Here is a 14,022-nt window from a genome sequence, read left to right on the forward strand (position 1 = left end):
CATTGCTCGCGAAGGCAGAGATGCCGAAGGACAGGGGAGAGCATGAAAGGGAAACTGAAGCAAGACAACTAAATACTGAGGGAAGAAACGAGGAGGAAAAGGCGACGACCGTGGGGGGAGACACCCAAGGGACAGAAGCGGCGGTAACGGCAACACTCGAGGAAAACAGGATAACGGTGTGCATTGGGTGAGAATACAGAGGAGCCGGACTAGAGACGAGACGATGGAGACGGCAGAAGAAGAGGCAAACAACCACACAGCGAGAGGATGGGCAGCCGACGGGCGAGCGCATAGACTACAAAGGCACCCGTGCAACATAGACGCGAAGAACTGGAGAACACAGCGGTTGCACCGATAGCGCCCACCAAAAGCCGGAACACAGCTAGGGAACTCGAGCCGATATAGACATATACATATATATATATATATAAATATATGTATGTATATATATGTTTGTGTACATGTTTATATGTGTGTGTATCGGACTACCTATTTGCATATACACACATGATGCGGGCGCAGACACACAACGACATGCGAGGAAGAGACACCCCGTCAGATTCCGCGGGTCACGTATCGACAGGTGAAGGCCGAGTGGGGACAGCAGATCAAGTTGGAGATACAGCCGAGAGAACTGAGCAGAGTTCGCGTCGGACTGGTCCGTCATGCATACGCGCCGAGAAAGAAACACACAGAGATGTGAGTGTGAGTGTACAGACACAAATTTGCAAATGAACATGCGCAGATGCGCAACACCGGCGCAGACGGCACGGTTTGTGTTCAGCATCGGAAAGAAAAGAAGACATCGTCTCGCTGTTTCTTCGACCGCGCGCGTCCACCACTTCCATGTCTCCTTCGAAAACGCAGACAAACCGTAACCTGAACGCTTCTCCATCTAGCCGGACATAAGTGTACATACACGCGCGGACAAGTCTGCACAGACCTGAGCATTTGTGGGTGTCTTCACCCATGTACATATATATATATATATATATATATATATATATATAAATGTACATGTGTGTCTTGATCAGCCGATAAGGACTTTCCTAAGAATGTGCAGACGGTCAGAAACTGAGTAAGGAGGACCTAACAGTTTGTGAAAAGTCGCTTCGTTCACCTGAGTGTACTCGTGGAGAGAAGTGACTAGGCAAATGCGTGGACCTTGGAACTGAATGAAAAACGTTTCAAATGAAGCGCCGCCTTCTCCCCGGGGAAGAGGCACAACGAAGTGAGGAGCGACTTGCGCGCTGAAAAAAACAGAGCAATCACGGCATTGCCTCCGCATCATCCACATGCGCTGTTCTCTCTTGATCTCCCTTGTTCTCTTCCCCGCAGAGTTTTCGCACTCCTCAGGACGCATCCATTTGCGGCATTCTCGCTCTCCTGGACGTTTTCTGTCCGCTGCATCCTTCAGAAGATCTCTGCCTCCACCTTCCTATCCGAGGAATCCCCCTATCTCTCTCTTGTTTTATCTTCTCCTATCTCCCTCTTGTTTTATCTTCTCCGTTTTCATTCACTCTTCAGCTCATCTTCCTCCTTCTTGCCCACTCCTCTGCCTCGCTGTCGACTTCGTTCGTCCGTTTCAGTTCGCTGTCGCTCTGGATTCTTCTCTCTCTTCTTTCTCACTTTGCTGCGACGCGCTCGAACGCGTCGTGGGCGGTGCTGGCGGCGACGCTGAGAGGCTTTGAGTGAAAATGTTCCGCCCAGATCTCCGCAATTTCTTCGCGGCTCTTCAGCCGCAGCAGAGGCAGCTTCACGACGTCGCTCAGCTTCTTCGGGGACGGTAACGAAATGCAGAAGGACCGGCTCCGCGTGGACGCACACCAGAGAACGGCGGCCGGCTCGGCGGCAGCCAGCGCCCCTCCCAGGGGTCGGCGAAGGCCTGGCAAAGCGCAGACGGCTCTCGGAGAAGAGAACCGCGCAGACGAGGCAGAGGGAAGCAGCTGGGGGGAAGAAGGAGAAGGCGCCAAGCTCGGAGACAGGCGAGACGAGACGGAGCGCGCAGGGGAGCCGGAGGAGGCAGAGACTGCAGGCGATGAAAGCCAGCTTCGCCGCGCCTGCTGGAGAAAAGGAAAAATGCGCGACACCAAACGCCTTTCCTTCGCAGGGGAAGCGAGCAGAGCTTCGCTGCGAAAGAAGACATGCGCGATCTCCATGTCCTCACTTCGAGACACACAGAGAAGATGTCGGTGGAGAGAAAAGGAGAAGCTGAGAGAGGGAGAACGGAGGAGACAGCAGAAGGGAGAGCGGTGGGGAAACAAAGAGCGACGCAGGAAGACAGCGAAGGAGGAGCGCGGCCGGAGGACGAAAACGAGAGAGCAAGGGTGAGACACGGAAACAAAGGGACAGAGGAAGACACGGAGAGAAAGCGAGAGAGGAAACTGAGGCGAAGAGAAACCAAGAAGAGAAGAGAGAGAGGACGAATCACTGCCGCTTGGTTTCTACAGGCGAGGAGCGAAAAGCGCGGACAAAGTGGCGGCTGCCAGCCGTACGCAGAAAGAAGTTCGCCTTACTGCCAAACAGAGAAGAGATGAGCATGAGGCCGAGAAGACCGTCAACAAAAGAGGAGAAAGGAAAAACAACGCGTGATGGCGAAGGGCCTTTCTCCTTCAGCAAAGGAGACAAAGAAGCGCCGAGAGCAACTCGAGTCTCTCAAACACACGCTGGGTAGCGAGGGGACGACCAGACCGGAGATCTCGATGTCCAAGTTGTTCACAAAGAACGTAGGAAAACGCCGACTGCTCAAGAGACAAAGACAGTCCTTCTGAGTTCTTTTGTGGATCTCAGAGAAGCAGAGAGCGAAGTTCTTTCTCAAGTCTTCTACGTGTGTGTCTCGCAGACGCGCATGCAGCGAAGCGAACTGTGCACGCTGACTGGCCCAGTGGAGGAAAAGGCGCCGCGAAGAGCGTTTTCAAAGACACGAAAAGTTTCGCGAAAAAAACGCTTTTTGCCGTGTGTCTTATCGTTTCTGGAGGAAACCGGAACACAACGGAAACTGCACAACTGTTTTCTTCAAATTCTCTCGTCTTGTCTACGTCCTGCTCGCTTCCCTCTCCATATCGCCCTGGCGACTCCTGTGTCTCCATTGTTTTTCCAGACGCTGTATCCGGCGGTCTCTCGGCTGTCTCTCCTCATCGCCTGCTTCTCTCGCTGGCCTCTCTTCCGTGACTTCTTCACTCCTTGTGCTCCCTCCCTTCTTCCTTCGCCACTCTTTGCCTCAGGTTGACTTTCTCCTGCACTCACACGGTTTTCGCTCTGCCAGCTTTCCCGTCTGTCCCTCCAGAACTCTCTTTTACTTTCGGCGCCGATCTCTCGCTGCCTTCCATCGTCCTCAAAACTTTGCGCTCACCCTTGTCTCCTGTCTCTTCTCGCGACCGGACGCGCGTCTCGCTTCGGAGAAGAAGACGGAAAAAGCGGAGAGAGGCCGTGAGAGGAGGCGAAGACAACGCAGCAGGCAACGAGGCGGAAACCGAGAGAACTGGACGGAGGGTGTAGAGAAGAGAGACGGACAGAGATTGGAATGCGTGGGCTGTCTGCGAAGTTTGAATAAACTGTGGAGGGACAAAGGACCTTGTCAAAATGGTGGAGGTTTCATGGTCTTGCCTGCTTCCTTTCTAGTCCCAGCTGAACTCTATTCACCACTCTCCTCACTTTCTCTCCTCTTCCTCTCCTCTTCCTCTTCTTCTCCTGATCATTCGTCTGTCTGACCTGCCGCTCGCGGCTGTTGTCTCTCCCAACCTACGACCCTGCATCTTCTTCTCCTCTTCGCTCTTCGTCCTCGGTTTCTTGTTTTTCTCGCAGATACAATGTCACTGAATCTGCAGGAGCGGCAGGCAGCCGCTCTTCAGGCCATGCTCGCTCTCGTACCACAGCGAGCTTCGAGCGCCTTCACCCAGACAGACGCTGCTCTCCCGCAAGCCTCGACGGCCTGGAAGATTCTGATTTTCGACAGTGCCGCAAAAGATATTCTCGCCCCCCTCATGACGGTGAGGACTCTGGAAAGTCGAGCAGCGACATCGAACAAGAAACAGAAGAAGAGGAGAGACGCAGTTTCAAGACTCTGCACAACGAGAGGGCGATTGCGGGGAGAAACAATCGATCGCGGAAGCGAAGGCGGGGGAGAGAAAAGAAGTTGCCAGAGCGGAGAAAGAAAATGGAGACCATGCAGCAAGAGAAAGGAGAGAAATTGACGACCTTTTTGGAGATCAGGGGATCCTATGTGTATTCAGTCTCTACTGCTGATTTTTGTGACTTTCTGCTTCCTTGTCATCGGTTTCCCTTTCTTTCTTTCTTTCTTTCTTTCTTTCTTTCTTTCTTTCTTTCTTTCTTTCTTTCTTTCTTAGTCCTTCGACTTCTGGCTCTTCCCTCGCTTCGTGTCTTTCCCTCTTTCCTTTCCTGTAGGATGAATTGCTGTTGTTTTTCGTTGTCTGCGTGGACGGAGTTTGAGCCTCTCCGCTCTTTGCGTCGGACCTACTTTTGCTTCCTTTCTTTCCGGTTTTTTCGACGTTCGTTGCAGGTGGGGATGCTGCGCCGACAAGGCGTAACTCTGCACCTGCCGCTGAAGTCTAGGCGCTCGCCAGTTGTTGAGGCGCCTGCCGTGTACCTGGTGTCTCCGACTGAAGAAAACGTCCAGCTTCTGCTTGAAGAGCTGCACCAGAAACTCTACGCTTTCTACTTCTTCAACTTCACAGATCGGCTCCCAGAAGATCTGATGCAGCTTCTCGCGCGAGGCGCTGTCGAGGCGGTAAAGAACGCTCTCCACGCAGTCGCGCATCGCCTCGGAGACTCAGGCAGACGGCAGCGGCGTTTCGACGAAGCACAGACACACACGAGAGTCTCGATAGACAGCTGTGCAGCGAGTCAGACGGGAGCAGAGCTGCTAGGCAATCGTCGCGTTTTCTGTCTTTCTTCACACACTGATCAAAGGACACAGAAGCTTCTGAATGCACGACTGCACTCTACGCAAATGCATGCATCGCTTTCTTCGCAACTCCGCAGACGTCCCTACGCAGGACCCGCTGTGGCGTCACCTGGTGTGTGACGTCTCTCTCTGCTCATTCTCGCGTCGGTTTCTACGCGTGGATGCCTGTACGTATTCAGAAAGCGGGCATTTATGGAGATGCATGCGCTCTGCATGAATCGGCGTATGCACCTCGCTTCTTTTTAGTTTTTTTAAATTTTCCTTTCTTGCAGGGGATGGTGTCGCAGGTCGTGTCTGTCGTCGATCGCTACGTGGACTACGTCTGTCTGTCGCCTTCTGAATTCTCGCTTAATAAACCAGGAATTTACTCCGTTTTAAACGGGAACTCTTCAGACGCTCAGGCAAGTGGACGGGGGCTCAAAGCCTTCTCGGCGAAGCAGAGAAAGGCAAAACCGAATAGAAGCCGCAGAGAGAGACGAGAGGGACGACGAAAAGAGGGAGAGAGAGAGGAGAAAGACAATACCCAGAGGAGGAGCAGAGGGAAGCATAGAGAAGGGAGGAACGAGAAGGCGAATCGAGACATAACAGAAAGGGTGGAGCGCGGTCTTCTCGCTGGCGTTTCCCCCTGTTTTGATCTTGTTGAAAGTCCCTCCCCGACCTCAGAGACTTGCTTCTTTCACTGCTGCAGATCGAGGAAGCGATGACCGCCGCTGTGAACAGCCTTTTTGGAGTGATCGCCACCTTCGGTGAGAGTGAACGCTTTCTCTCTTTTCCCCCACTTTGCTTCTCTCCGTTTCTTTGCTGCTTTCTTGCTTTCTTTCTCCATCTTCTGGTCATCAGTCGACCGACCTGCATGTAGACAACTTCTTGTGTGTCCAAGCCGGTCCGTTCATCTGCAGCTTTTCAAATCTGTGTGCTCGTGCTGCCCTGAGAATTTACATTTCATATTCATATATATACGTCTATATACATATATTCAAATATATACATATGTATACATATATGTACAAATGTATGCGTATATATATATATATATACATACATACAGATGCATGCCTATATACGCATATATACATACATATATATATGTATATATATATATATATATGTATATGTAGATGCATGTGTGTGCGCGTGTGGATGATGCATGTGGACGCGAAGAGACGGGACTTCTTTCTGCAGACAATGCGTAGATATCGGCTGACGTTTTGTCCACGAAGACTTTTGTTTTCCCCGCAGGAGTTGTTCCGTTCATTCGCTGCCCTGCTTCCCCGTCTTCTCCCGCCCGGAATGTCGCAATGAAACTCCAGGTGGGATCCGCTCTCGGTTCACGACGCGCGCACAAAGAGGCTTGCAACAGTCTCTGCATGCACAGAAATATGCGAAGGCGCAGCATGCAGAGAACTGCTCAGAAATGTTTCCTTTGTGCGCATAGCAGCACTGCTGGTTTCTCCCCTCTTCGTCATTTCGCTCTATTCTTCCACAGAAATCAGTAATTGTGGATCAAGTCGTTTGTCTCGCACGATTTCCCATAGAGTTAGCCGCCGTTCTTCACTTTGGGATATATATATATATATATATGTTTATATAGATGAATATATATATGTCTATATATATGAGTATATATATGTTTATATATATATATATATATATAAATGACTATGCGTAATACTACCGAAATGAGTAGCGATACGTCTTCATATGTATACGTCTGCACGTAGTAATACGCTTACATCTCTGTATGTGTACCGCCATCCACTTTCTTTGCATGTGCATCCAGAGTGAGATGTCCGTCCGAGGGTGTCGATTTACAGACGGGCGTTGGGTGGAACGGTTTTCTGTGAGCGAGAGAAGAGAGGCGACGCAGATTCGGTCAGTTGTTCTCGGTTTTCGACAGTTTCTGGTTCTCTCGCGCTTTCGCGTTTTCTTTGCAGGAGAGACTCGCGACTCTCCCTCACCACGTTCACACGCAGATCTTCGGGAACTCGTCTTCCGCGCTCCACAGGCCGTTGCTGATTCTTGTGGTCGGTCGAAGAAATTTCTCCTGGCTTTGCGCGTTGGCTGGCGCAGCAACACACCTGCGTTGTCGCCTGCATTTCTCTCGTTTTTGCCCGTTTGGAATTCAGCTTCGACCCAGAGATCTGTGCGGCGAGCGACTCGGCTCTGTTGAGGGGCCTAAGAGCGGCTCTGTTGAGGGGCCTAAGAGCGGCTCTGTTGAGGCAACGTCTAGAAAATGGGTTTCACAGTTCTGCATTTTCTCCGGGGCATCTCCGGCCTTCTGCCTTCGACACCGCGCTGTTTGCTGGATCTGGAGTTCTTTCCTTTTCGCAGGACAGAGAAATCGACCTCGCTGTGATGGTGCGACATACATGGTTGTACCAGCCGCTGCTCCACGATCTCCTGGGACTGAGGTAAGAAGGAATCTTTTTTTTTTCCTTCTCGATTTTGTGCATGCCTCGCAATCAATAATCGACGCTGTCGCACTCGACATGCCTTGGAGGCGCTCCACGTTGTTGAGGAACAAGATGTTCTTCCATGAACCTGGCCACCCCCAGTCTAGTTGCGTCGCTCCGCGTCTTTTCCTCTTCCTTCGTCATCGTCCTTGTCGATTCCGGCTTTTGTCTCGAGTTTGTTCTTCTTTCTCTTTCGTTGTTTTCCTCTCCTCCGTCACCGTCACTTGCTGTTTCTGTGTTTGTGTATCCCTCTCTACGGCTCTCCTTCGCTGTCTGCCTCGGCCGTTGCATCCGCTTGTCTCTTCCTCTTTGCGTGTTTTCGTTCTCCTTCACCGTCGCTGCTCTCCACCTCGCTCTCGCTTTCTCGCTGTCTCTCCTTCACTTCTGCTCTCTCACGTCCTCTCTGCTTCCCCCTTCTCTTCTCCTCTCTTCTTTTCTTCTTTTTTCTCTTCGCTCTTTCCGCTGCCGGTCTTCCCGTTCGCTGTCTGTCTTTTCCTCGACTTTTGTTTTCTCTTTGCAGTCTCGCTGGAGACTCTTGACTGTCCGCCTCGCTTTTTTAGGCGTCCACTCGCGATGTTTTCTCTCTCTGCGTAGGTTGAATCGCGTGAGTGTACCGGTCGACACGAAGGAGGCCGCAGCAGCCCTGCGGCCGCCGCGAGTGAAGACCTACGACCTCGAGGCGTAAGCGACAGCGAGGCGCCTCCTCTTTCTCTTTTCCGTTTTTGTACCCTCGTATCACTGCCGCAGCGGACGGAGTGACGCACAAATCATTCGCATCATGGACAGGAAACGCTTCAAACGCTTTCAGACGCGCTCCAATTTCTTTCCTCGAGACAGTCGAGCGTCCGCCCCGTACTCCTCCTTGCGCTGCATTGCTCCTTCATCGTCTTTTCTCTTCCATTTCCTTCCTACCTCCGTCTCTCTCCCAGTTTCTCTTTACGTTTTTCGTCCTCCGTTTGCGTATTCGCTCCTGCTTCTGCTTCCTCGTCTTTCGCCTTCTGTTTTTTTGGTTCCTTTCTTTTTCGCCGCACCCCCTTCCATTCTCAGTCTCCAGCCTCCTCCTTCGAATCTGCGCCTAGTTGCGTTCGTCTCTCCTGTCTCTCCTTCCCCGTGTCTCCAGGCGAGATCAGTTTTGGCAGGAGCACTGCGGCTCTGCCTTCCCAGATGCAGCGCTTGCCGTCAGCGACAGCCTCGCGGCGTACAATGCGAAACTGCAGGAAATAAACTCACAGCAAGGTGGAGTGGGCAGCACAGACCCAGATGCCTTCGATGCTTCAGGTAGAACGAAGTCGCGAGGTCTCTGAAGGCCTGCGAGATAACAGAGACCTCCGCTGGTCGCTCTGTCGCAGGCGTTTCGCGCTTCGAGGCTCCCCAGACTGAGTCGCGAAACGCATCCCCTTGCAAAGAGCTCCAGGGGGATGACATATGATGCAAAATCTACATCCACTGCATTTGGGGGATTCTGCGTCTCCGGCCTGCGTCAGACCGCTCGCGTTGTGGGGATGTCTATCCCGGAACTGTGGCGCGGCCTCGAGCGTTCTTTTTCCCTTTCCTCTTGTTTTTCTTTTCCTCTGTTTACCATTTGGTTTCAGTGTGGCACTTCTGCCTCTCTTCTCTCAGTTCATCTTTCTTGTTTTCTCTTTTCCCTGTCTCCTGCTCGCTTTCGTCTTCATTAGACGCTGTTCCTTCTCTTCTCTCTCTCTCTTGCTGCGTTCCATTCTTCGCTCTCGCCTCCCCACTTGCGTCGGCTGACTCTGTCGCTCTTTTTCGCTGGCGTCCGCTCTCGGCTGTGGAGCTTTGCTTTCGTTTCGAGCTCTGTCTGCGATTTTATTCGTGTGTTCTCGTTTTTTAAAAAAAAGTGACCATTTCGCCTCTTTGAGACAAAACCGACTCGTTCGCGTGCTTCATTTCAGGGGGAAACTACATTGTCATCTGATTCCTTCTCCGCTTAGCCTTCCGTCTGCAGCAAACCGTCTGTCTTCTTTTCTGTTTCGTTTTAAGTCTCCGCCTGTCTCGGCTTCCCTGTTCCATGGCCTTCCTCCTCATCTGTGAGGCTTCGTCTTGGAGCTTCTGCTGTTTCCAGGGGTGTCTGCTTCGTCTTCACTTTCTTAGTTTCATTTTTTTTCGTCTTTCGTTTCAGCTCTCGCCAGAGTTGCCGTTGTCTTCTTTCCTCTTTCCCAGAGACGTCCTAAAAAATCCTTTCCTCTGCGTTCATGCTTTCACTGCTTGTCTCTCTGTGTCCAGGTTCGGCGCAAGGCATTCTGACGGCGGTGAGTGCGTTGCCGGGTCTGACAGAGAAGAAGCGGTCGCTGGACACCCACACAAGTCTGGCGACAGCGCTCGTGGATCACATCAAGGCTCGAGGCCTCGACAGCTTCTTCGAGACGGAGCAGAACTTCGACACAGACCGAGATCCTGACGCCGTCTCGAATGCGAAGAAGCTGATCGCACGGACTTCGCCGGGAACTGCGGTGGATAAACTTCGACTCCTCGTCGCCCTCTTCCTCAGCCGACGTAGGCGGACCCGCGAAGGGAAGAACAGCTGGAGAAGAGAGGGGGGAGAGAAGAGAGGGGGGAGAGTCTGGGAGGCGAAGGAGGAGGCGAGGTCGAGAACCGAGCTTCTCGCCTGGCGGGGACGCAGGAAGGAATGGACTGAAGAAGCAGAGTCGCGGGAGAAGTTCCAGAAAGAGAAACTTGAGGTCCAGAAGACAAGGGGGGGCAGGCGTAGGAGAAGAAGTTGCCCTGATCGAATTTCTGCGCGAAAAGGGGGAGAACCTTCGAATCGGGAAGCAACGGAGACTGATGAGGCCTTTTGGATACGTAGTGTGAACCGATCTCGAATCGACCGGCAGGAGAAATGCTGAACATCTCGGGGTCTCCTCTTCGCAGCACTGAAACTAGCAATGGAGAGGAGAAGCCCTTAACTGGAGCCGACTTACTCAGAGAACTGTGCTCGCAAGACTAGACCCGTGTAGAGGACAGGCTGCATGCAGCAAAACAGTCGAAATACCTGAGGGCAGAGGTTTTTCCCTCGAGTTTTCGTTTCCTTGGCGACAGATCCGTGACTTTGGTTTTCTAGCTCGGCGCCACACGCTTTTATCGGCGTTGAGGGATTTGGAAATGTTCTTTTTTAAAGCAGCGAAGAAAACATGTTTTCATTGCGGAGAGAAGGCAGTAGGAGAAGCAGACGCATTTCGACAGTTGCTGTCGAGTTTGCGTTTCGCCGCTTAGTCGGTGACAGGCTTTGAGTTCCCTGATATGTTGCTGTTCCTCTTTTCCTCAGCTTCGCTGCCACCCCAACAGATTCGCCAGCTCGAGGAATTTCTAAGACAGGAGACCGGCGGTGTCTCTACGGCCGCTCTTGACTTCCTCAGAATGCAGCAAGTGAGAGAACAAGAGAAGAAAGGGAGAGAGTAGGAGACGGGGACAACAGAAACGACATGGAAGGAGGTGGAAAAAGCAGAAGGTAGGAAGGAGAGCGAGAGGTGAAGCCGGTGTAGAAAGGAAAGAGACGAAGGACAGGAACCAAGAGGCAAGAGAGAGTGGATGATTCAGGTGAGGAAAAACAGAGACACAGAGCAACAAAAGGGGAGAAGTAGGAAATGCAGCGGAGGCCACAAGGTCGGACGAAAATAGGGGAGGAGCGCGAAGAAAAATCTCTGAAAAAGATGGCAAATTGAGGAGACTCCCAGAGAGACGCAGTGGTGAAAGGAGAAGATTGTGCTTGTCTCAAGGAGAAGAAGACGATAACAGCGAAGAGGATAGCGATATGCGCGACAGCAGATGGAAGTAGATCATGTATTTACCGCAAGGTTTAACCCCCGCAACCGCCCTCCCTTTCCAACAGAAGTTGTTGTTTCGTGGACTTCTTTTCAGAGCTTCAGAACTCTCCAAACCGCCACCCAGTCTTCTCAAAATGGGGGATCGGGACCAGGAGGCGCCGGGAGCCTCGCAGGTCCGGGGAGTGTGGGGTCTGCCGCCCAAGCGGCCGCGGCGACTCTGGGGACCAAGTTCTTCGACAAAGGACGAGGCCTTCTCATGGTATAGACTCCGCGAGAAGCTCTTTTTTTCGGACACAAAGGCCTCTCTACAAACTCGTGATTCTCCACACCTAGTGTCATGCCTACTCAGAGAATCATACATATTTGCGCAACCGTAGCTCCTACCGATGCATCTATGTATCTACCTTTGTACCTGTCGTTCGTCTCCATCTACCTCTCTCTTCCTTGCCCTGTGTGTGTGTCTCGCATTATGCATCCATCCTCAGCCTCCATGTCTATCTCTGTCTATCGATCTGAATCTATATCTATCTGTCTATCTATTATCTACCTGTCTGTCGATCTGTTTCTTTATATATTTGTCTATTTACTTATTTATTTATTTATTTATAGATGTGTCATTATAACTTTCTTCCCTCTTGGCTTCCAGAGGAGGGGATCGGTTGGAGGCGTGAAAGGCGATGGAGGAATGTTCTTTTGAGGTGAAGGAGATTTGGTGCCTTTGCGAAATTTCGCTTGTCGACCGTTTCGTTTGTCGTTTTTCGCAGGGTGTCCGAAATCTTCTGCCTGTGAAGAAGACGCTGCCGCTCGCGCAGGTTGTTTCCACGCTGATGGAGAACAAAGAAGATTCCAATTTTCTCTACGTGGATCCGCGGGTATGCGCTTTCAGACCGAAGTCTTTTCGGTATCCCTCTGCGGGTCTGCGCCGCTCTTGAAGCCTCTGGCTTGCCGCTCCTCTGCGATTGTCTCCCTTTCGCTCTCTTGGTCTCCCCATTTCGGTGCCTCTCCATTTTAAACAGCTTTCATGTGTACGCACGAGCATCTGCGTGGGTGACCGGATTTGTGCGCGAAAGACTAATTGGAGTGTCTGCTTGGCCGTCTTGTTCAATGTTTTTTTTCTTTCTGCAGAGGGACGCGGCTTCGGGCAGAATCTCTGCGGGTGCTGCGCCTGTGGCTCTTCGAGCGCCTTTTCGGCAGGCCATCGTTTTCGTCGTTGGAGGGGGTTCCTTCGTCGAAGCTGCTGCGTTGCGCGAACTGGCGCAAAAAACGCAAAGACAGGTGAGAAAGTGGAGTAAACGAAGAACGAAGGAGGCGAAAGACACAGCAGCAGTGGCGAAGTTAAGCGCCAGGAGAAACGAAGAAGGACGAGAACACACAGACGTCGTCTTCGTTGTCCGAGGAGGTTCCCTCGCGAACATGCAGAAGAGTGAAAAGCAGGAAGGAATGGGGAGGAGAGACACAGAACAGAAGGCGAGGAGAAAGAGGAAGGAAAAAAAACACAGAGGAGAAAGACAACGAAGAGCGAGAGAGGCGCGAAAGAAAACATGAACAATGGACAAGGAAGAGAGAGGGAGAAGAGGTATTAGGGGCGAAGAGAAAGAGACGAGCAGAGACGCAAAAGAGGCAGAAAAAAGACGGAGAAAAGCCACAAGCAAGAAAGAGGAAACGAATATGGCATATGACAGCGAGAGGCCGTTCATGTCGCTTTCGTTCTTCGATGAAATTCTCGTTTTGAGGCGCGCGGGATCGGAACACTCTATGCGTGAAACCGCAGGAACGTACAAACTGGCAGGTCTCTTTAACTCCCTCGACGCCGCTCTTCTTCCTCTTCTTTTCTCTCTTTTTTCCTCTCCGGTCTCGTCCTCTTTTTCGCTCTTCTCTGCGTTCTTCGCTATCTATTCGCCGTTTCCCTTGAAGTTTGTTTCGTTTCATGCTCGCGTCTCCTCGTCAGACGCTGGCTACGCGAGTGTGCATGCACTTGGTTTTTCAGATTCTGTACGGCACCACGGACTTTGTCTCGCCGTCCGACTTCCTCGACGAGTTGACGCGCCTCGGCGGCGGCACAGGCCTCAGCGGTGGGGTCCCCGACGCAGGAACCGCGTCTTAAGAAAGGCGAAAGAAGATGGAGAAGAAGTCCACGAAAGGCGATGCCGGTGAAGGAGAAAGACGAAAGGAGGAAGACCGCGGCAGAGATGTCGAGGGCAGAGGAGTTCGGAAAAAAGAACCGACAGAGAAAGCAGGGACGAGCTGACGACGACTTGAGACGTTGGCAAGAGAACGAAGAAAAAAGAGAGACAGAGGAGACAGAACAAGACCATATAAGACTGCGAAAAAAAGGGGAGAGGATTCGTCTGTCTCCATTCTACGCGGTGGCTGCGAAGACCGAGGGAAGAGTTTAAAAAAAGGAGAAACCAAATCCCTGGGAGGCGAGAGACTCTTTTTCTACGGAATGCCGTGCGGCGCCCCTGCTCTGAAGACTTGTTCACTGACTAGTTTCCACCTCGAATGGAGAAAGAAGAATTCGCATATCAGCGGCCGCTGTAAACATGGGAGCTCCAGGCAGCTGTTTCGCCTTCTTCGAAACTGTAGATCTCCCGCCGAAATATTCACAAAAAAGCATGCCTTTTTCCAGGTCCTCGAAGGCCAAAGCCTCTTCCACAGCCTCAAAACAGAAAGGCACATACAGATATATACATACTTGTGCACACACCTAAACATATCTACAGATACACACATATATATATATATATATATATATAAATATGTATATATATTTATACGTATACACCTACAAGCATATATATATATATATATATATATGCATACATGCACATGTATATACATATATCTGTGCTGAGGACTCATG

At 51.5% G+C, this 14,022-nt stretch overlaps 1 protein-coding gene across 1 annotated transcript; it reads left to right on the forward strand.

Annotated features, from left to right (window-relative positions):
* Positions 1-20: 20 nt before the first annotated feature.
* Positions 21-13,767, forward strand: TGME49_213072 (Sec1 family protein; the record flags this gene model as incomplete). The annotated part of the gene is made up of 21 exons (XM_018779594.1): positions 21-187; positions 523-699; positions 1,339-1,392; positions 1,740-2,327; positions 2,712-2,726; positions 3,287-3,429; positions 3,805-3,989; positions 4,520-4,747; positions 5,197-5,325; positions 5,613-5,670; positions 6,164-6,234; positions 6,859-6,948; positions 7,256-7,335; positions 7,972-8,058; positions 8,498-8,655; positions 9,622-9,891; positions 10,661-10,761; positions 11,254-11,418; positions 11,924-12,031; positions 12,285-12,434; positions 13,147-13,767. 21 exons carry the CDS (start codon positions 21-23, stop codon positions 13,261-13,263), a joined length of 3,141 nt encoding a protein of 1,046 aa, XP_018637878.1. The 3' UTR covers positions 13,264-13,767.
* Positions 13,768-14,022: the final 255 nt, after the last annotated feature.

The sequence above is a fragment of the Toxoplasma gondii genome, chromosome V (assembly GCF_000006565.2).
Source record: "Toxoplasma gondii ME49 chromosome V, whole genome shotgun sequence".
In the NCBI taxonomy this organism is placed as follows: domain Eukaryota; phylum Apicomplexa; class Conoidasida; order Eucoccidiorida; family Sarcocystidae; genus Toxoplasma; species Toxoplasma gondii.